The 20558-nt window shown below is 40.1% G+C and overlaps 2 protein-coding genes across 14 annotated transcripts in view; one reads left to right on the plus strand and one right to left on the minus strand.

The window, feature by feature from the left end:
• LOC309627322 (uncharacterized protein) overlaps positions 1 to 4116 on the minus strand; it is a 92066-nt gene extending 87950 nt beyond the window's left edge. For 7 of the 8 annotated variants that reach the window (XR_014243672.1, XM_082389190.1, XM_082389189.1 and 4 more), the window contains exons 1-3: positions 3650 to 4116; positions 2707 to 2846; positions 2345 to 2560 (exon numbers count right to left, since the gene is read on the minus strand). Coding sequence is in view for 6 of the 8 variants with exons in the window: in XM_082389190.1 (XP_082245316.1) it covers positions 2345 to 2560; positions 2707 to 2733 (243 nt within the window). In the remaining 2 variants the exon portion in view is untranslated. Of the gene's footprint in view, positions 1 to 2344; positions 2561 to 2706; positions 2847 to 3649 lie in introns of those variants that run through there. The other variant, XR_014243673.1, reaches the window with a different exon arrangement.
• A 360-nt stretch (positions 4117 to 4476) lies between these two features.
• The window catches only part of SEC24B (SEC24 homolog B, COPII coat complex component), a 92864-nt gene continuing 76782 nt past the window's right edge, over positions 4477 to 20558 (plus strand). For all 6 annotated transcript variants that reach the window (XM_082389159.1, XM_082389160.1, XM_082389161.1 and 3 more), the window contains exon 1: positions 4477 to 4755. In XM_082389159.1, coding sequence (XP_082245285.1) covers positions 4629 to 4755 — 127 coding nt within the window. In that variant the 5' untranslated portion in view covers positions 4477 to 4628. The remainder of the gene's footprint in view (positions 4756 to 20558) is intronic.

Raw genomic sequence — 20558 nt, forward strand, 5'->3', positions numbered from 1 at the left:
CCTGCTGGGGGCTGGATAAGTGGATAACTGCAGAAATTACGGTATAGCTAAAATAATAGCCAAATATTCTAAGTGAGAACTTGAGAGAATTTTCTATAAGTGCACTTTTGCACATAGGCTGACTATGTGGTAATTATTTGCCTAAAAATCCCACCTTTTTTTTTTTTCTTTTAGGATCTTAGTTTGTCTTAGACAGTTGAGACTTAAATGATAGTTAAATTACATCAACATAAGTGATCAAAAGATATGAACATCAGTGAAATTATTTCTTCCCATCATAATATGTCTTGGAACTCAACTTAGAATGCCCTAATCAGGGGTCCCCAACTCCCGGGCCACAGACCAGTACCGGTCCACGGCCTGTTAGGAATTGGGCCGCACAGCAGGAGGTGAGTGGTGGGTGAGCGAGCAAAGCTTCATCTGCAGCTGCCCATCCCTCCCCATCCCTCCCCATCACTCGCATTACCGCCTGAACCATCCCCCATCCCCCCCCCCCCCCCGCCCTGTCTGTGGAAAAACTATCTTCCACGAAACTGGTCCCTGGTGCCAAAAAGGTTGGGGACAGCTGGCCCTAATGAAAAGAGGAAACAAAGATTCACAAGGAACATGAGAAAAAATAACACAAGTTTGTAGAAAAAAAATCAAGAAATAAATATAAGAAAGAAGGATTATATGTAAAAGATCCTGCATAGGATCTTCAGGGACAGATTATATCCTATTAATCTTTGTATCCCCAATACCTGGCCTACTAAAAATGCAATAAATGTGTAAATAGATCAGAAAAAGGAGAGGAAAGAAGAAAATCGTGTCTTCATATTGGGAGAGGGACATCTAATAGGGAATGCCACTGAATGAGGAAAGGTATTCTACAAAGGTCACATGTGATTTAAAAACTAGAGGGAAAAAAAAAGCTGAGGAAGATAGGAAGCCAGGTACAACAGAGAAAGAACTGGATTAGCATTTTTTGAGATAAAAATAGGTGTTCATTTGTCCAAGGCTCCCACAACTTCTGTTACAGAGAATGTGAGTCCTAAATTGGGGGTGACAAATAGTGGCATGTGTGTCAGAATTTGACATTCAGCAAAAACGTCCCTCCTGCACATGTGGCAGGGCTTACTTTCAATTATAGCACTTTTTCCCATTGAACACAAACTGGGCAACAGCATTTATCTCCACATTGCCTATCAAAACAATTAAGATTGACGCTACCATGTTTGACACTCCTGGAACAAAGTATCACTTCTAATGATTGGCAAAAGATTGGAGAAATGTCCTGAAGAAAAGGACCATCGTTTCCTGATGTTGAAAAGAATGAACCAATTCAGCTTAACTTTGCTATTCAAAGCAGTGGTCCTCAAATTTTCCTGTGCATCAGAAACACCAGGAAAGCTTGCTATTGGGTCGCATCTCCAGAGTTCAGTACGTCTGTGGTGGGACCTGAGAACTTGCATTTCAAACACTTTGAGATGTGCCATTCTAAATGTCACTGGAACAAATTCTAAATATGTAAAACTGAAAATCATTTGACAAGCAAAACAGTACATCATAATTAGCATAGCTTTATGAAGAAAAATGTAAATTAATCAAGTATAGTTCGTAGTGAATAGAGCAAAGATTTTGGAGCTAAACAGACTTTGGTTTGAGCTCTGGTTCTGCCATTTACAGGTTCACGATTTTTACTAAGATTACTTGAACTCTATATAAGCTTTAGTTTCCTCTGGTAAAATGGGGATGAGAAAAATATCCAACAGAGTTATTGTGAGGACTAAATGGGGGGGGAAATACATCTAAAGTGACTAGCATTGTGCCTGGTACATGGTAAGCATTCATTCAATCCTTCATCCTTTTCCTCATTTTCTTCACTGATAGCAGTCGTGGGACTTAAAGCAGTAGAGTGAAATAACATATCTTCATAAAGGTTGTAGGATCTGTCATGCAAAAGATTCTTATAAGCATGCTAGAAAATACCACGGTGAATTAGTGGACAAGTGGAAAGAGCTTAGGTGATAAAGGTTGTGGGGAAGATGGGTTAAAACAGAGTCCCGTCCTCCTTCTTTAGGAGTCTCCCCTAAAGAGACAGCGCTCAACTTCAGTCCATATACCTGTGATTAAAATGGGCTTCTTAGACCCCAAAGCAGCGGTCCCCAACCTTTTTGGCACCCGGGACCAGTTTCGTGGAAGACAATTTTTCCATGGACAAGGCAGGGGGTCGGGGGGATGGTTCAGGCGGTAATGCGAGCGATGGGGAGCGGCAGGTACCAGTCCGTGGCCCGGGGGTTGGGGACCCCTGCCCAAGAGGATACATTCCAAGGACAGAAAGCCAATTGGCTCGTTATTCCCTTACCTTTATAATAGAAGCCCTTAATACAGGGCTTTTCTCTGAGCCATTTTTCAAAGGACTTCCAGGCAGCATTGGAACCTGTAATTGTGTAATCTTCTTGATGAAGCAGAGTGTGGTCTTTTGCTTATGCGGGGGCTTAGGTTTTTGCGGAAAAGCTGGAAATGCTGTAGAAAAGTGCTTGCCCATTTTGTGTAGATGGATGATGTATTGTTGAAAATCCTAAAACTCAGAAAGTACAAACTATTACAAAAGACAATTGTGGACTGTATATTTGATGATACTAATGAATTATTTTTAATGATTTTAGGTATAATAATGGTATTGTGTTTATGTTATACATTTAGAGATACATGTTGAATACTTACTGATAAAATAATATGTCTGAAATTCATTTCAAAATAATCTCAGAAGGCACTTCCCTGGCTGTCCAGTGGTTAAGACTCCACACTTCCACTGCAGGGGACAGTGCAACTAATCCCTGGTCGGGGAATTAAGATCTCACATGCTGCGCAGCGCAGCCAAAAAGAAAAAAAGAAAAAAAATTAATCTCGGGAGGGTGGAGGTTGGTGCCAGTATAGATAAGCAAGATTAGCCCTGAATTGACAAATGTTGATGCTGGCTGATGAGTATATGATGGTCCACTATACTACTTTCTCTTACTTTGTATTTCTTTGAAATTATCTACCTAAAATGTTAAAAAATTCAAGTAGTTTTTATTAGTGGGATATTGCTTTCTAGGACAGGATTATGTTATAATATGTGTACAGTGTAATTTTCTCTAAAGATTCTGAAAAGTTACATTTAACAAAATTATTGGCTTTTAAACCTAAGAATTTGGCTTAATGCATCTTTCACATGCAGGAACTAGTATATTTTAGCTTCTGGATATCGTAATGTAAAAGTATTGTTTGGGTTGCTTATTAGTGTAGTGTATAAAATGGAAAGGAAAAATTAATCAGAATTATGGAAATAAGAATAAAGATAAATTCCAAAAACAAAAGTACAAATCCAACTACTGAAATCCTATTTGTAATTCATTTGGTGCATTAAAGCACCAAGTATCATTAATTCACGGCAGCAACTAAAGGGAAGCTTCGCATTATTCTAGGACTACAACACACTTTATGTTTGGCATAATCATTCAGTAATTAGACTTATCGCTCCAGAAATACAATCTTGCTCGATCCCATTCGGAATTCGACGCTTTTGAACAATTTCATTTCTAACAAACACAGAATGACTGTGGCATACTCAGGATTCCAAGATGGCAAAACGACTTGGGTAGTGCAGTCCCAGGGCTTTGCTTACCAGTTAGCATGCTGGGACAGGCCAGAGATTCAACGATTTCACTAGCGTAGAAACCAAGCTGAGTTCTTGCTTTGGGTGTTACAGTTTCTCTTCTGAGCATCAACAGGATGAGCCAACCCTTGGCAAAAATCAGGAGGACGATAAAGTTTGCCTTTCAGCTTCCCTTTACTCCATTTCCCCCTTTCCTTTCCCAGGGTTTAAGTCAGTGGGAAAAGTTCTCAATTCTTATTGAGATTCTGTGTTTATCATAGAGAAATGTTTCCTCTTCTTTTGCCCAGGATTATAATTCCCTACGGACAGGGAGCTTGAATGCCTATTTCCTTTAGGATTTAATATTAAGGGGGGAAACACCTCAAAATAAAAAAAAAAACACAGCCAAACCCAGGGTTCCTCTTCGGAGGGTGAGCGGGGCCAGTCCGGCCAGGCGCTGCCCTGGGCTCCGGAGGTCACCCCGCAGCTCTGGAACCCCGTCCCCGCACCGCACCGCCTGGCCCGGGCCCGCCGCGCTCTTGCCTCCGCCCCACGTGGGAGCGGGCCCAGCGCCCAGTCTATCCTGGTCCACCCCTTTCGCCTCGAGGCGACCGCAGGTCCGCCCGGGCCCGAGGTCGCAGGGCTGGCAAGGAGGCTGCCGCCCCGGGCCCCGCCTCCGGCCTGGGCGCGCCGGGCTCCGCCTGCAGGGGGCGCTGCGGCTCGCACAGTCAGCGCCTGCGGGGAGCGACCCGGGGGGTGGGAGTCCCGCGTCTCGGGGCTCGAGGCGGCGGCGGGTCAGGGCCGGGCGGGGTTCCGGCGCCCGCAGCGGCCGAACTAGGCTCCGGGGCGGAGCGCGAGCACTCCAGCCACGGTCCCGGGTGACTCCGTCGGTGACGCCGGGCGCGTTCCTTCCTCTTCCTCTCGCCGCTCCGGCTCCGCCTTCCCTTCCCTCCGCCCAACTCCCCGAAGCGGAGCCGCCGCCGCCGCCGCCGCCGCCCGCAGCGCCGTCATGTCGGCCCCCGCCGGGTCCCCTCATCCGGCCGCCAGCTCCCGGATCCCGCCCAAGCTTGGCGGAGCCGCCGCCTCTGGAGCCGCCGCGCCCGCGGGCCCGGGCCCGGGGCCTCACCAGCAGAACGGTGAGGAGGGCGGCCGGGGCGGAGCGCGGGGCCTAGTGCTGGCTGGGCAGCCTGCGCGGCCGGATCGGGCGGGGCGGGCGGGAGGGCGGTGGGAGAGGGGGCGGCTGCCGGGGCAGGGGGTGGGGGGCGGCACGCGGCGGCGGCCGGCCCCGGGGGGTTTGGGGGGGCTGGGGGGAGGGGCGCCCCGGCGCGGGGGCCTGCCCGGGGAATCGGGGAGCAGGGCTGTCTCTGTAGTGTGACCCCGGGCCCGAAACCACGGGGGCGAGTAGGGGCCGTAGAAAGGGGGGAGACCAGACAGCGCGTGAAATCCCCTTTATCCAGCCCGGGCGCAGGGGAGTTTCCCCGGGCGACCCCTTCGCCCAGATACCCGGCGAAAAGCCGAGGCCGCCGAGTGCGTGGTCCGGGGAAGGCTGGTGTAGCCATGGAGCTGGGAGGGTTGTGCCCTTCCTGTCTCAGGAAAATTGCTGTGATTTCTGAGGCCCGGCGAGCACGCTGCCTGGAAGGGAACTTAAGTTAGTGCCCAAGTTTGTAGACAAAGGGTGTAAAGATGCAACGCAAGTGTAACTGTAACCCTGACCCAGTTCGGCCTCAAGATCTGTCATTGCTGCTGCGGCCGCTACTCGAGCGTTTGGAGTTTGCTGGTCGTGTTTGAAAGAGAGCAGGTGTCAAACGGATTTAAACGAATACTTTTAGATCTGGGTGGTTTTTTTCCCCCCCCAGCTTCACTTTCAAAAACACGAAAACGTGCCAGAGTTGGCCCTGTTTGAGGCAAGGCCTTCCTACCGGCAGCAGCCAATGCACCGTGAAAGCGCTTTCATACTAAGGTCGTGGGCTTTGGGGATGCGCGAGTTTCAGCTGAAAAATGATCGGCTCTAGGATATCCATTCCCTCATCTTGAGATTTGGAATGTTCGTGGCTGGGGCCGGGAGAGAGGGGGCCTCCCTTTATAGACGATCACATTTTAGATGAGAACTCTCGAAAGTGATGGACTGAATACTTCAGAAGAATATGTCTGGTTCTCTGTAAAAGAGAACAAGGTCTGCTGGTACTCTAAAAATGGTTGTTGGATTGACCTATTTTATCCAATCTGTGAAATGAAAACTTACTGGACTTTATAAACCAGTTCAGCCAGCATCTAATTTTTATAACTGATACTTTTCAAGCTTGCAGTTTATCGTTTATCCTGAGAACCAAAAGTTGAATTTTTTTCATAAGTCAAACGTGATGGCTTAGCCTTATCCTTTGGATCAGCCATACTTGTCAGTATTACATGCTTTACTTTCACTGGTCATTGTTTACTCTGTGGGTTTTGAATGTGAACAGAGTAGTAGGTTTTGTACTTCTGTCCTGAACATACATGAAGATATTATTTGTGAGCAGTTTTTGTTCTTGTAAACTTGATATAAATTCTTGTTTTTGTTTTGTTTTTAGAATAGCTTTGTGTGTGTGGAGGAACTAGAACACGATAATTTAGGAAGCGATCCCAAGTCTTTTAGAATATTTTAAATCCATGTTTAATAGTGATCCAAGGATTGTGTCTTGATTTTCTGAGTATGCACTGTTGTCTTAGTGTACAGTTTTTAAAGTGGCAAGTATTTACCTCAGCCTTACAAATTTTGTGAACACTCAAGGAATGGCAGGATATCAGTTGTAATCAGGCTGTTAAATATGTAAAAACAAATCAGTTAATACATTTAGAAGCCAAAAATAGATGATGCTTGATTTCTACTGTTTATAATCGTTACTTTGACATAATTCATTTCAACGTCTGTTGCATGCTTGCCAGTTGGGGACTCAAGGTTAGCCTAGTAGAAAAGACAGAATCCCTGCCTTTCTCGTAAATTGACGTATTTTGGTGACATTTGAGTTGGTTATGACCTTGAGGGATTTGACAGGGATGGATAGGAGAGAAGGGCTGTCTCAAGGGCATGAACAGAAGTCTCAAAATTTAGAAACTAAGAGGCAGAAAGGGTGTTGGGTGGGAGGGAAAATGCAAGGCATTAAAGCTGAAAAGAATACCTAAAAGGGGCCAAGTTACAGAAAGGCCTTAAATGCTAAGGAATTTAGAAATTAAGATAAAGAACTAGAGTTAATTTTTGTTTGTTTGTTTTTGTAAAAGTAAGTAGCTTACGTAGGTAAATAACAAGATCAAATCTGTTTTTGTTTGTTAATCTTAGAAAAAAGTAATTTTTGCTATATGGTATTTGGCACCCATAGATAATGATTAAGCAGTCATTCGGGTTTGTGGCTGATTCTTTAGCCCCACGTAAACTAGTTTGCCTTTTAATATATCTCTGTGGAATTCCAGCATGGTGAAAAAGAAATAGGTCAGAAGTATGAGTTTGAAGCATCACAGAAGACAGAGTTGTAAAACTGGAATGGTACTTCGAGATCACTTAGTTTAGCGGTTATCAAACATTTTTAAAAACAGATTTGTTTTCCTGCAGAGCCCTGCTATAGAAATCAGAAAAAAGCAGAGCTGTTGTGGTTAAAATAGAGGTGGAGATCCAGGTGTTTTGGGAACAGAGTCTGTAAAACACCTAGTTCACTTTTCTAATTGAACAGATCCAGAAAGTTTTGGGTGGGTGTTTTTCACCAATGCCTGTCTCCTGTTCACTACTGTATATTCAGGGCCTAGAACAAGTTATAGTCTCGTTAAACATTTGTTAAATGAATTCTAATACAGTCTTCCTAGTTCCAAGTCCAATCTCTTTCTATTAACAGACTCTAATAAGTCTCTTATTAGAAACTTTGACATTGGAAAGGGTAGGGAGGCAGAAACCGGGACTTCATTATTACTTTTCCTTATTTTCTATGTTTAATTGTTAACATGCTTTCCCCCATTTATTTGAAGATAGAATTTGACTTCTTTGAGTCTTTGAAATATTTCTTTTTAAACTTCCTTCCTTGGAGTTATATTTCTGTACTTCAGTTTTTCATTGAGCACCCTATGGGTGGTTTAGAATTATTTGTATTTTCATAGGAAGTATTAGTTGAATATTTTTCAACTTTTACTCTGCCTTTTGAGAGTCCTTCCAAAACTGAGTCCTCAAACAAGGGAAGATTGAGTGAATAATATCCTGGTAATGATGGCATAACCCCATAATTTCCCCCAATCGACTTAAATTGAAAGAGGTCTTTTTAGAATTTTGGGGGGCGGTGGGTCACCCAAATTTACCAATAAAACACTGCTTTTTAATTCTACTTTTAGGAAGCAAGTGGTGCTCATTTTCAAATGAAAATGTGTTTTCTTCCTTCCATGTGCCTTTTCCAACAATGATACTACCGGCAGTTTTATCATTTTAATTGTTAATAATGCAAGGAAGATGAGATAGTAATGGGAATTATGAGAATTCATTATGGAAGCTATAAATAAATATACCATTCACTCAGCAATACTGTCTGGTAGGTTATAGGAAACCCTTCAACTTTGAGAGCACATGCAAAATTTAAAATGATACAAATCTCCCTAGTGTGTCTGAAGTAAGTTTCTTTTGATCAGAGCAGTATCTGTGTCTCAGGTTTCTAGTCTTCCTTTCTAGCTAACCAGAAGCATCAAGGCCTCTCATGAAGATACTGCCATGGTATAATATAGCTTTCTGCGCACATAATTTCCCCCTAAGTTGATTAATAGATATCTCAAGGATCTTAAAAAATATATAAACAAGTGTCTTTTATCTGGGTTCAGTTTTTATTGTTGTTGCTGTATTGCTTTGGTTATTTTTATTGTATTTTCATTCCCATGCCACTCCCTCCCCCTCAGTTTCTGAGGTTATATCTGTACTAATTTTTGTAAATCATATTCCTTGCTACTGATCCTAGTATTTCAGCTAACTTCCATCTTTCTGATTCATCTGTAAACCCTGAAGTATTTATTAGATGCTAAAGATGTTGAAATAGAACAGATTTTGAGCCAGTCTTCAGCAGACTTTCCTAGAAATGAGAGCATCTTCACAGTCAGCACTACGTGTTAGAGCAGATCATGTTATATTCAGCTCTGGGGAAGCCACTATTATTTCCAGTAGGCTAAGCATACTCAGAATTGTCAGAAAGTGTGGGCTAGTGAAAAGGCTGTAGGCTCTGTTACAGCCCAGGGTTTTGTGGAGAAAATTACTTAACATCTCTGGACTTCAGGGGATAATAATACCTTCCTCATAGGGTTGTTGAGAAGATTACATTAAATGTGGCACTATTTTTTAAAGTACCTGGTGCTTAGCAAAATGAGACGCTTAGCAAATGAGGGTCCCCTTCATTTCATTTCCTTCAAAATACCAGGATATAAATTCTTCATGTGGCAGATAACCATGTTGAGTTTTCCTCATCACATTCCGTGGCAGCATGCAGTAGGCACTCAATGGAGTAAGTGAACTTGGCTATTATTTTCTTACACTCCCTCCCACGAATCTGCTCTTGGAAGGTTTCCTCTAATAGACCACTACCTCAGCTAGCTGGTTTGCGGGAAGGGGGGTTTCATCGATTTTAAGTTTTCTAAAATTGTGTGCTGAAAGCTGCCTGTAAGAGGAACTGAGGAAAAAACGGATGAAGTAGGTAGGGAGGGGGAGGGACTAGTAAAATGCCTTGCCTAGGCAGTGGCCAAGTCCTAACTCGCTTGTTTTTCCTAGTATTTCTGTGAAACGGGAATTGTGAAATGGGCTTTGGAACCTACAATACCTGGCTTCTTCACTACTTCCCAACTATTTGAAATTGTATGAATTAGTGACCTTTCGTGTCCCTGTTTGTTTGTTTGTTTGTAAAATGACAATAGTGGTACTTCACAGGACTTGTGAGAATTATATAAGATTATATATAGGAAAGCAAAGTACCTGGCATGTAGTAGGTTTTCAACCAATATTGGTTTTCTTTTGGCCCCTTCACTCTTAGCACTCATTATCATGACATCCAAAGAGGACAACTGATGTAGTGGCAGGAATAACCTATACTTAGTGCAGTGAGATTTCATCCAAATGGTTGCATAGGCTGTATCTGCCAGCAGTGACTGGAACAGTTACCTTTGTAGCTATTAGCCCTCCCTCAGGAAGAATAATCCAGGGTAATCAGATGTGATTGGGACTCCCCATTTTTTAAATCACTGGAGTTTCTAATTGCAGATTTCTTTAGAGGTGTATGTGTGTGTATACATTTTATGCTCACTAAAAATGTATTTTAGTAATATTATTGATACTTTATTGGTAGGGGTAGTATATTCAAAATATTTAGTAATCAGTACTGCACGTACTGACCACTGAATGGATACCAGCCTTGCCGCTAGAGCAGAATTCAGACAGACTGCAGTGTGCCAGGCATTAGTCCTTTAGCTGCTAAGTCGAGAGTGGCTGTGTGGCAAGGGGCCAGCATGGTGGGGCGCAGCAGAGAGTCAGGGTCAGGACTGTGGCTGTTTACCAGCTGGTTCAGGAGCGTTCTAACAGTTTGATAAGGACGATTGTTAAAGTGCATACTGGCTGAGTATTGATGGACTTCTTGGTAACTCAGTGATGAATGAATTACCTTCTTAGATCTGATTCTCCTCCCAGTTAGTACCAATTGTATCTCAGTAGGATAGAGGAGTTTGTACTCGGCTGACCTTTCATTATCTTTTAAAGATAATGAAAACTTTTCATCTGACTTTTTAAAAAAGTTGGAAATTGAATTCAGGAAAAGACTAATGAAACAAAAATACATTAAAAATGTTGCTTCTCTGTGGGATCGGGGGTGGGGGGATGAGGAAACATTAAGAGCCTATGGTTTTTTGTATAGTGACTAGACTTTCCATAAAATACTTGATTTGTAAATTTTGATTTTCATGTTGAGTTTGCTTAAAGCAGGAATAGAATGAGTTTTCCTTTGGTGAGACTCATCTCTGAAAGGAGATGTCACTGAGGCAGATCTATCCCTTGGGTGGGTCTTGTGATAATTTACTCTTGCTAAGGAGGGCATAGATGCTTATAGAAAATCAGGCTGTATCTAGCTTGTATATGATAATATCAGTCAGGCTGACCAGCTGAAACCTCTGCAGCTGTGATTAGAGTTGGGGAGATTATCCTGGATCTGGGCGGGCCTGATATAATTACAACCATCCTTATTAGAAACTGGAGGAGTCAGCCTGCAGAGAAAGTAATGTGACCATAGAGCAGAGGTTAGGATGTTGTGCTTTGAAGATGAAGGAAGGGGCCATAAGCCCAGGAATGCAGGTAACCACTAGAAGCTGAAAAAGGCAAAGAAATGGATTCTCTCCTCAGGCCTTGGAAGGAACCAGCTTTGCCCATGATACCTTGATATTAGCCCAGTGAAACTGGCTTTGGATTTCTGACTTCGAGAACTCTAAAAGAATAAATTTGTGTTATTTCAAGCCATTGAATTTGTGTAATTTGTTATACTTGCAGTAGGAAACTCATACATCTGGTAAGAAGGGAAGAAAAAGTGGCAGTGTCAAAACACTTTAGATGTAATGAAATACAGTAGGTAATTACTTTCCTTTTGTTTCACATGTTCTTATACTTGAACTACTACAGAGTAAAAAGTGTAGAATGCCAAGGTAAAAAAAAAAGTCAGACTTGTATATTTGTTCTCATAGTAGCGTATAAATGACTTTACATAGTGGAAGCTATTAAGTTTTGAATTCTTTCTTTTTCAGTATCATATAGTTCTTGTTGATAATTGTGATGAGATAAACGCCTGATACAGAAATATTTGAGGATTATTTACGGGGCATAATTTTTTTCAAAATATAGTAATGGATTCCATGAGCCAGTCACTATCCTAAGCCTTAAGGATATGATAGAGCTGAGAGCAAACTAGGCCCAAGTTTTTCACTTACAGAGTGTACACTTCGTTAGAGTTCCAAGTGGAAAGTGCTGTCCAGAATACTGTAGTACAACATAAAGCAGGCATCCACTTGTAGGGTTAGAGAATGTTTTCTAGAGGAAGAGCTGAGCTGAGAACTGAAGAATGAGTAGGAGTTGGTCAGATGAAGTGGGTAGAGGGAGTTTTTTTTTTTTTTTTTTTTTAATTTATTTTTTTTTTAATTTTATTTATTTATGGCTGTGTTGGGTCTTCGTTTCTGTGTGAGGGCTTTCTCCAGTTGCGGCAAGTGGGGGCCATTCTTCATCGCGGTGCGCGGACCTCTCACTATCATGGCCTCTCTTGTTGCGGAGCACAGGCTCCAGACGCGCAGGCTCAGCAATTGTGGCTCACGGGCCTAGTCGCTCCGCGGCATGTGGGATCCTCCCAGACCAGGGCGCGAACCCGTGTCCCCTGCATTGGCAGGCAGATTCTCAACCACTGCGCCACCAGGGAAGCCCAGAGGGAGTTTTTGAAGTTTCCAGGTAGAGGGAAGAGTCTGTGTGAACACTCAGGGGTGAACAAGCATGACTTGAGAAAAATTTTCTATGGTAAGAGTGTGGAATAGTGATTTTCAGCCTTTTCACACTCATGGCTACTTTAGTGCCAGAGTTTTTGGTGGCATTCTTTTTTTTTTTTTTTTTAATTTATTATTTGGCTGTGTGGGGTCTTCGTTGCTGCACGCAGGCTTTCTCTAGTTGCGGCGAGCAGGGGCTGCTCTTTGTTGTGGTGCGCGGGCTTCTCACTGTGGTGGCTTCCCTTGTTGCGGAGCACGGGCTCTAGGTGCGTGGGCTTCAGTAGTTGTGGTACGTGGGCTCAGTAGCTGTGGCTCGTGGGCTCTAGAGTGCAGGCTCAGTAGTTGTGGCGCACGGACTTAGTTGCTCCACGGCATGTGGGATCTTCCCGGACCAGGGATCGAACCCGTGTCCCCTGCATTGGCAGGCGGATTCTTAACCACTGCGTTTGGTGGCATTCTTGAAGGAATTAAGCTTTGAATACCTGTATTTTTAAAAAGCAAGTTTCAGAAAAATACCACATAATTTACTTGATCCTCTTCAGAAGTCTTTACATGGCAACTTAACTGTTGTATTCTGCCCTAATAAACCTCTTCGATGGCCTTTTGAGGCAAAGCTCCAGCATACAACCTTACCTGATGTTGTGCTGTGGCTCCTTTGCTTTTCTTGTGGCAAGTTATACCTCTTCCTACCAGGTCAGCATTCTGTGTCACTTCATCATAACAGTAGGCATTCTGAGTTGTAACAGAATTACATTTTATTTATTGATCAAACTTTGGCGGACCCACGTGAGGACTCGCAGTATATTAAGGTATACCTGTAGGAAATTATTGTGAGAAGGAGGAGTGGTGAGCAATGAGTTGAGAGAGGTGAGCAGGGGTCAGATCATGAAGGGTCTTTGCATTGGTTTTCTCTTTGCTGATGTAACAAATTGCCACAAACTGGTGGCTTAAAACAACATGAATTCGTCTTCTGTAGGTTACAAGTCTAACTGGGCTAAAATCAAGGTGTCATTAGGGCTGCATTCACTTCTAGAGGCTCTAGGCAAAGGCAAAGGTCTTTTCCAGCTTCTAGAGGCTACCCACATTCCTTGGCTTGTGGCCCACTCTTTCCATCTTCAAAGCCAGCAACATTGCATCTCTCAGAGGAGTCTTCTGTAGTCACATCTCCCTCTGACTCTCTTCTGCTTCCCTCTGCCACTTTTAAGGACTCTCATGATTACACTGAGCTCACCTGGATTATCAAGGATATTCTCCCTCTTCTAAGGTCAGCTGATGAACAACCCTAATGCTATCTGTAACCTTACCTCCCCTTTGCCATGTAACCTAGCATATTCACAGGTTCCAGGGATTAGGAAATGGACATATGGGATGAAGGAGGGATTATTCTGTCTTCCACTATCTTACAGGCCATGTTAAAGAATTTGAATTTTTCCTTGATGGCAAGAAAAACCGTTAGAAAGCTTTAAACAAGGAAGTAACAATCAGATTTGTTTTTTAGGAAAATCACTCTGGTGGCTATGTTTGGTGTAGTCATTTGTTTCAAAAATTTTGTCAATTTAGTAGGTCGTTTCCAGCACTTTTTTCATTGATGGTTTAAAAACTTGTTATTTTGCAATAATTTTAGATTTGCAGATGTGATACACAGTACAGAAAATGCAATAACCTTCACTTAGCTTCCTCTAAAGTCTTAACATCTTCCTCTCATTATTTACCATCTTATAAAACTATGGTACCTTTATCAAAACTAGGAAATTAACATTGGTGAAATACAATTAACTAAACAACCGATTTTTATTTACATTTCACCAGTTTTTCCACTAATTTTTTTTTCTGTTCCTGGATCCAATCCAGGATATCATGTTGCATTTAGTTGTCGTGTTGCCTTAGTCTCCTCTGGTCTATGACAATTTCTTAGTCTTTTTTTGTTTTTTAGGACCTTGACAGTACTGGTAAGTTATTTTGTAGATAGTTCCTCACTTTGGGTTTGCTGATGCTTTCTCATGATTAGACTGGGGTTATGATTTTTTTAGGAAGAATACCCAGAGGTTGAAGTGCCCTTATCATGTCATATCAGAGGTTACATGATATCAATTTGTTTTATTACTGATCATGTTAACCTTGGGCACTTGATTGAAGAGCTGTCTTAGTTTGGGCTGCTATGACAAAATACCATAGACTAGGAGGCTTAAATCACAGACATTTATTTTCTCAGTTTTAGAGGCTGGCAGTTCAAGATCAGGGTGCCAGCACAGTTGGGTTCTGGTGAAGACCCTCTTTGTGGCTTGTAGACCTCCATCTTCTCGCTGTGAGCGCAAATGGTTTTCTTCTTATAAGGATACGGATTCTTCATGAGGGTCCTACCATCGTGACCTAATCTAAACCTAATTACTTCCCCAAAGCCCCACCTCTTAATACCTTCAAATTGGGGGTTAGGGCTTCATATGGATTTGGAGGGGGACACATTCAGGCCAGATTCGTCCACTGTAAAATTACTATTTTTTATTTTTTCCTGCTCTGTTGGTAGCAACTCACTTAACTCAAGCCTACATTCAACAGAAAGGGAATTATGTTCCATCTCCTGGAGTGAGGTGTATCAAATAATTTGTGGACATATGTTAAAATCACCACAGTAATTAATAAACATTCTTAGGGAGATACTTTGAAGTTACTATCCTGTCTCCGCTTAAAATTTCATGTACTAATTTTAGCATTCCTCAGTCGCTCTTGCCTGTGGTTGTTATTACTGTGGAATTCTAATGGTGATTTTCTTTTTCCCTCATTCTTTCTACATATATTATTTGGAATTTTTCTGTAAGGAAGACTTGCCCCCTTTCCTCCCATCTTAAAATTTATTCAGTTATTTATTTATATTATGGGCTTAAGAATATTTATTTTATTCTTTGGATTATAAGCCAATCCTATCATTATTTAAAGTTTTTACTCAAATTGTTACAGCTTTGGCCATTGGGAGCTCTTTCAGTTTGGCTGTTGTGTCCTGGCCACCATCCTTTTGTTTTTTGAGCACTTCCTTACTTTCTGGCACTAGCAGATGCTCCATCTTTTACTTGCCCTATGGCAGCACCAGAGTCTGCTCTTTGTCCAAGGAGCCCTGGTTACTTTTGCTGGGACATGGTGTTAAGAAACCAAAAACTGGGCCTTGGATGTGCTCATTGCTACTGTGGTGTCACTGTTTCTAGGCTGTCTCAGCAGACAGAGCTAGGGGATATATATGTATACGAACCCAAGTATGTAAACCTATTTATATAATTATATCCGTTGCCTATTTATCTGTATGTATATTACCTAAATATCCTTCTATTAGGTTATCATACATTTGTAATAAAGTTAGACTGATTTGTCACAGTCTGCATTCCATCCTAGATTTTCTCAACATCTGGTTGATTTTTTACAAAAATTTGCATGTAGTAAATTTCATTCATTCTTTGTAGTGTACAGCTCTATGGGTTTTGATGAATGCATGTACGTAGTCAAATATCAACCACCACAATACTATTCAGAACAGTTCCATCACCATAAAAAAAATGTCTTCATGCAGTCCCTTTGTAGTTAACAGCTCTCCCTTCCACAAATCCTGGTAACCATTGCTGTTCTCCTTCACCTTTTCCAGAGTGTTGTATAAATGGAACCATAAAATATATCATCTTTTGGGTCTGGTTTCTTTCACCATGTTCATCTATGCTGTTGCATGAAACAGTGTCCTTTTCCCTTTTATTGCTGCATAGTATTCTATCATATGTATAAACAGGATTGTTTATCCATTCCTCCGTTGAATATCTTGGTTGTTTCCAGTTTTTGGTGATCGTGAATAAAGCTGCTATAAACATTCAGGCACTGGGTTTGTGTGAATACTAGTTTTCAGGTCACTTAGGTAAATATGTAGGAGTGGGACTGCTGGGTCAAATGGTAAGTGTATGTTTAACCTTTTATAAGAAATAGCCAAACCATTTTCCAAGGTGGGTGTACTATTTTGCATTCCCTGCAACAATAAATTAGAGTTTCTGTTTAACTATATCTTTGCCAACATTTGATATTTTCAGGGTTTTTGTTTCAGTCATTCTAACGAGTGTATAGAGATATCTCATTGGGGTTTTAATTTGCATTTCTCTGACTAATGATGAGCATATTTGCATACATTTGCCATCCATATATCTTCTTTGGTGATTATCTTTTCAGATCTTTAACCAGTTTTTGGTTGGGTTGTCTGTTTTCTTGCTGTTGAATTTTAAGAGTCCTTAGTATATTCTGAATACAAGTTCGTTACTGAGCATGTGATTTGCAAATATTTTCTCCTAGTCTGCTACTTGTCTTTTAATCCTCTTAGTGTTTTTTGCAGAGCAAAAGTTTTTAATTTGATTAAGTTCACTTTTTCAATATTTCATGCTTTTAGTGTCATAGGTGAGAACTTACTGCTAAACCTATATTCACCTAGATATTCTTCTATATTTTCTCCTATAAGTTTTAAAATTTTCCATTAAATCTATGATCCGTTTTGACTTAATATTTGTTTAAGATCTGAGATATGTGTTGAGATTCATTTTTTTTGCATATGGACTATGCATCGATTGAAAGGTACCATCAATTGAAAAGACTGTCTTTCCTCCATTGAATTGCCGTGGCACCATTGTCAAAAAATCAGTTGACTGTGTTTTTGTGGCTCTATTTTTATTATTTTCTGTATGTCTAGCCTTTCGTCTGGACCACACTTTCTTGATTATTGTTGTATATAAAGTCTTGAAATTGGGTAATGCGAATCCTCCAACTGTTCTTTTTCAAAGTTTTTTGTTTGTTTTTTGCTATTTTAGTATCTTTGCCTTTTCCTAGAAATTTTAGAATTGGCTCGTTGATATCCATAACAAAGCCTTCATGTATTTTTATTGGTATTGTTTGAATCTAAAGATCAAAATTGAGATAATTTACATCTTAATGTCAAGTCTTCCAGTCCACAAACATGGTATATATCATTCCATATCCGTGATTTCTTTCATCAGTGTTTTGTAGTTTTCTACATATAGATCCTTCACATATTTCATTAGATTTGTATTTTAAGTACTACCTTTTGTGTGTATGCTATTATAAATAGTATTTTGGTTTTAGAATCTGAATTCTGAATTTTTAAAAGCAGTAATTGCTGTTCTAGTTGCTATTAGTACATAATAAATTACAACAAAACAGTGGTTAAGCAACCATTTTATTATGCTCACAGACTGTGTTGAACTAAGACTTTGAACAGGGCATGGCAGAGATGGCTTTGCTCTGGGATGTCTAGGGCCTCAGTGGGGAAGACTTGAAATGATTTTGATGCTGGAGATTGGGATGATCTTGAAGGCTTATTTATTCACACATCTGGCACTTAGACTAGAATAACTCAGAGACTCGGACTTCAAACCAGAGTCCCTAGTGGTGACCTCTCTATGTGGTTTGGCTTCCTCAGACCATGACAGCTGTGGAGTAAATGGATTTCTTACGGAGTTGCTTAGGGATCCATATGCAGATATTCCATCAAACAATGCAGATACTGAGTTGTCTGTGACCAAGCCTGTGAAGTCACACAGCTTTGCTTATGCCATTCTTTATTAGTGGAAGCTGTTATAAGCCTGCTCAAACTCAAGGGGAGTAGACAGAGCCTACTCTTTAATCAGCAGAGTATCAAAGAGTTTGGGAACTGTGTTTTAAAACTGCCACAGATGCTAAGGCAATTATAGGAAATATAAGCAAATGAAAATGCTACTACTAGTAAAAACCCCATAATTTACAGAGTGTGTGTGTGTGTTTTTTTTTTTAAAGAGTATGGGTGTATATAAATGATTTATTTGTGATATTTGCCAGGCTCAGTTTTTAGTTTATGCAGAAGAAATAAAACTTTAATACTAGTATACCCTAAGAGAAAGTTAAGAGTTATCTAATATATTTTAAAGTTGAAGAAAAGAGAGTGCATGCCTTGTTAGGTCACAGTAAGACAAAATTTTAAAAAAATATTTGCTTGTCCTAGATATCAGTTTTTTTCAATTTAAACTGATATTTATGATTTGTTTTGTTTTGTTTTTTCAGTGCAAGCTTTAAAAGTTTTAATTTTTTTATACAGCAGGTTCTTATTAGTCATCAATTTTATACACATCATTGTATACATGTCAATCCCAGTTGCTCAATTCAGCACACCACCATCCCCACCCCCCCGTTGGTTTTCCCCCCTTGCAGGCTTTAAAAGTTGATTTAAAATATTCAAAACAATCATTTTGCTTTCAATGAAGTCTTGATTCATTTATTATTTTGATTCAATTATATTAGAAATTTGGGGGGGTACACTTGGAACATTTAGATCTTGATATAGTGTAAGGAATGGTAAGCACCAACATATAATTAGCTGTTCCTACCTTTGCATCCCCCCTCCCCCCACAAAGTAAGTACCTTCCTTTTCTTTGATGGGCTGAAAAAGCAAATAGGATTTTTTGGGTGGGTAATTCACTTCTGATAAACTTCAGCAGATACAACGTTCCTGTTATTTTTAGAAGAATGGCATTTGAGTAGCTTGGACATGATGATGATGATTTTCCTGTTTTCAGATCACGTGGCATAGATGAATCAAATCAAATCATGAAGTGGGTAGATATTTAAACAGATTTCTCTAACTCTGACTTGGTTCTTCTCTTGATCGATAAATTTGTACCAGTGTTGGGTTTTCTGTGACTGTAATGAAGAGTAGCAAACCCTGTTTTTTTTTTTTTAATTTTTATTGCAGTATAGTTGAGTTACAGTGTTTTATTAGTTTCAGGTGTACAGCAAAGTGAATCAGTTATATGTATATCCAGCAAATCCATTTTTTAAATATATTTAAGGAAGAGAAGGAGGAGAACATTTTACACTTTTTTTAGGCATGTTATATTCTTCTAAATGAACTATGATCATGTAGAATATCCTGTAAGAAAAGTAAATTATATACCTAGTAAAACAGTGTTACCTGAGTTTTGGTTCTCTGTATGCTTCTGGGAAGTGTGGCCATTATTTTTTCTTTACAGCTTGATTGTGTAAGTTATGTTTTTTATCTGCTATGGAGTATGTATTTAAATAACCAAAGATTAAGATTCCACTGCATTATTTAGTAGGAATTGAAAACAGAATAAGGAAATTATTCATATATCTTTTATAAACACATTTTCTATTTTCTATTTTTATACATTATTATGGCAAGGAATACAGTGGCACTTTCTTTGTGTCAGTGAACTTGAAACAGCTTGAAATATATATATATATTTTTTGATTATCTTTTCATTTGAGGTATGATACAGTTATCTATTTCATTCCACAAGACAAGAAAATTAGATTCTAGGATAATTAAATTTGTCCTTGTAACCAAAGCTAGAATTCCATTGTTTGAGATAATTGACCTTCTTCTTGGCTAAAGAAAGCTAGCAGGATTTTAGTGTAGCGAGGGGCAGCAGCTCATTGTCTGAAAGCACGGACTTGAACCAGATTATTTGAATCAAATCCCAACCCTCTTACTTCCTAAGTATGTGACTGTATTGAACAACTTAACTTTTGTGCCTCGTTCATTTTATTTATAAAGCGGTTATAATGATACTGTTTACTTCAGGGGGCTGTGAGGATTAAAGGAGTGAATATATGTAAAACATTTAGAACAGTGAGCGGCACAAAATGTAATGTTTAGTAATGTTTAGACTATTAATAAAATTAATATTAATATTATTGTTAACTTTAATGGTATTGATAAAATAAATACATCCTGTAGTGATCAAAGATAAATACATAAAAATGGAAGTATTAAGAGCACTAGAGGAAAACATTGGTATATAGCTTTGTAATATTGGAATGGGGCAGGCTCTACTAAGTATGATTTTAAAATATATCAAGCATGAACGATTTTACTATATAATAATTGAGAAACTATAGCAAGAGACAACATGAACAAAGTTAAAAAACAAACAGTAACCTGAGGGAAAATATAGACAGCACATAATAATAACATATGGTTAAATTTCTTAACATACAAGAACATTTATAAATTATTAAGGGAAGCACAATCCTGTGGGAAAAGGGCAAACAACAAAGAAAGATACCCAAATGGCTAAGAAACATTCGAAAGGATTCTGAGCATCACTCAAAGTCTAGTATTGCAAACTAAAATGTTTCTTTCTTATTAGATAGGCAAAGATTAAAATGGTACTCAGTGTTGGGAAGATGAGGCATTCTTAAGCATGACTGCTGAGCGGTATAAATTGATAGACATTTTTGGAGAGTTATTTGGCAATAATGGTCAATTTTAATAGCCCCAAAACCCTTTGAACCTCCAGTTTCACTTCTAGGAACTTACCCTGCAGATTAATCAAAGAAGTTGACTTCATAAATTAGTTCTCTCCCTGGAATAAATATTCATCAGTGGGGATTTGGTAAATAATGTTATGTTTCTATAATG

Source organism: Balaenoptera borealis (genome assembly GCF_965194805.1).
Source record: "Balaenoptera borealis genome assembly, chromosome: 4".
NCBI classification, from domain to species: Eukaryota; Metazoa; Chordata; class Mammalia; order Artiodactyla; family Balaenopteridae; genus Balaenoptera; species Balaenoptera borealis.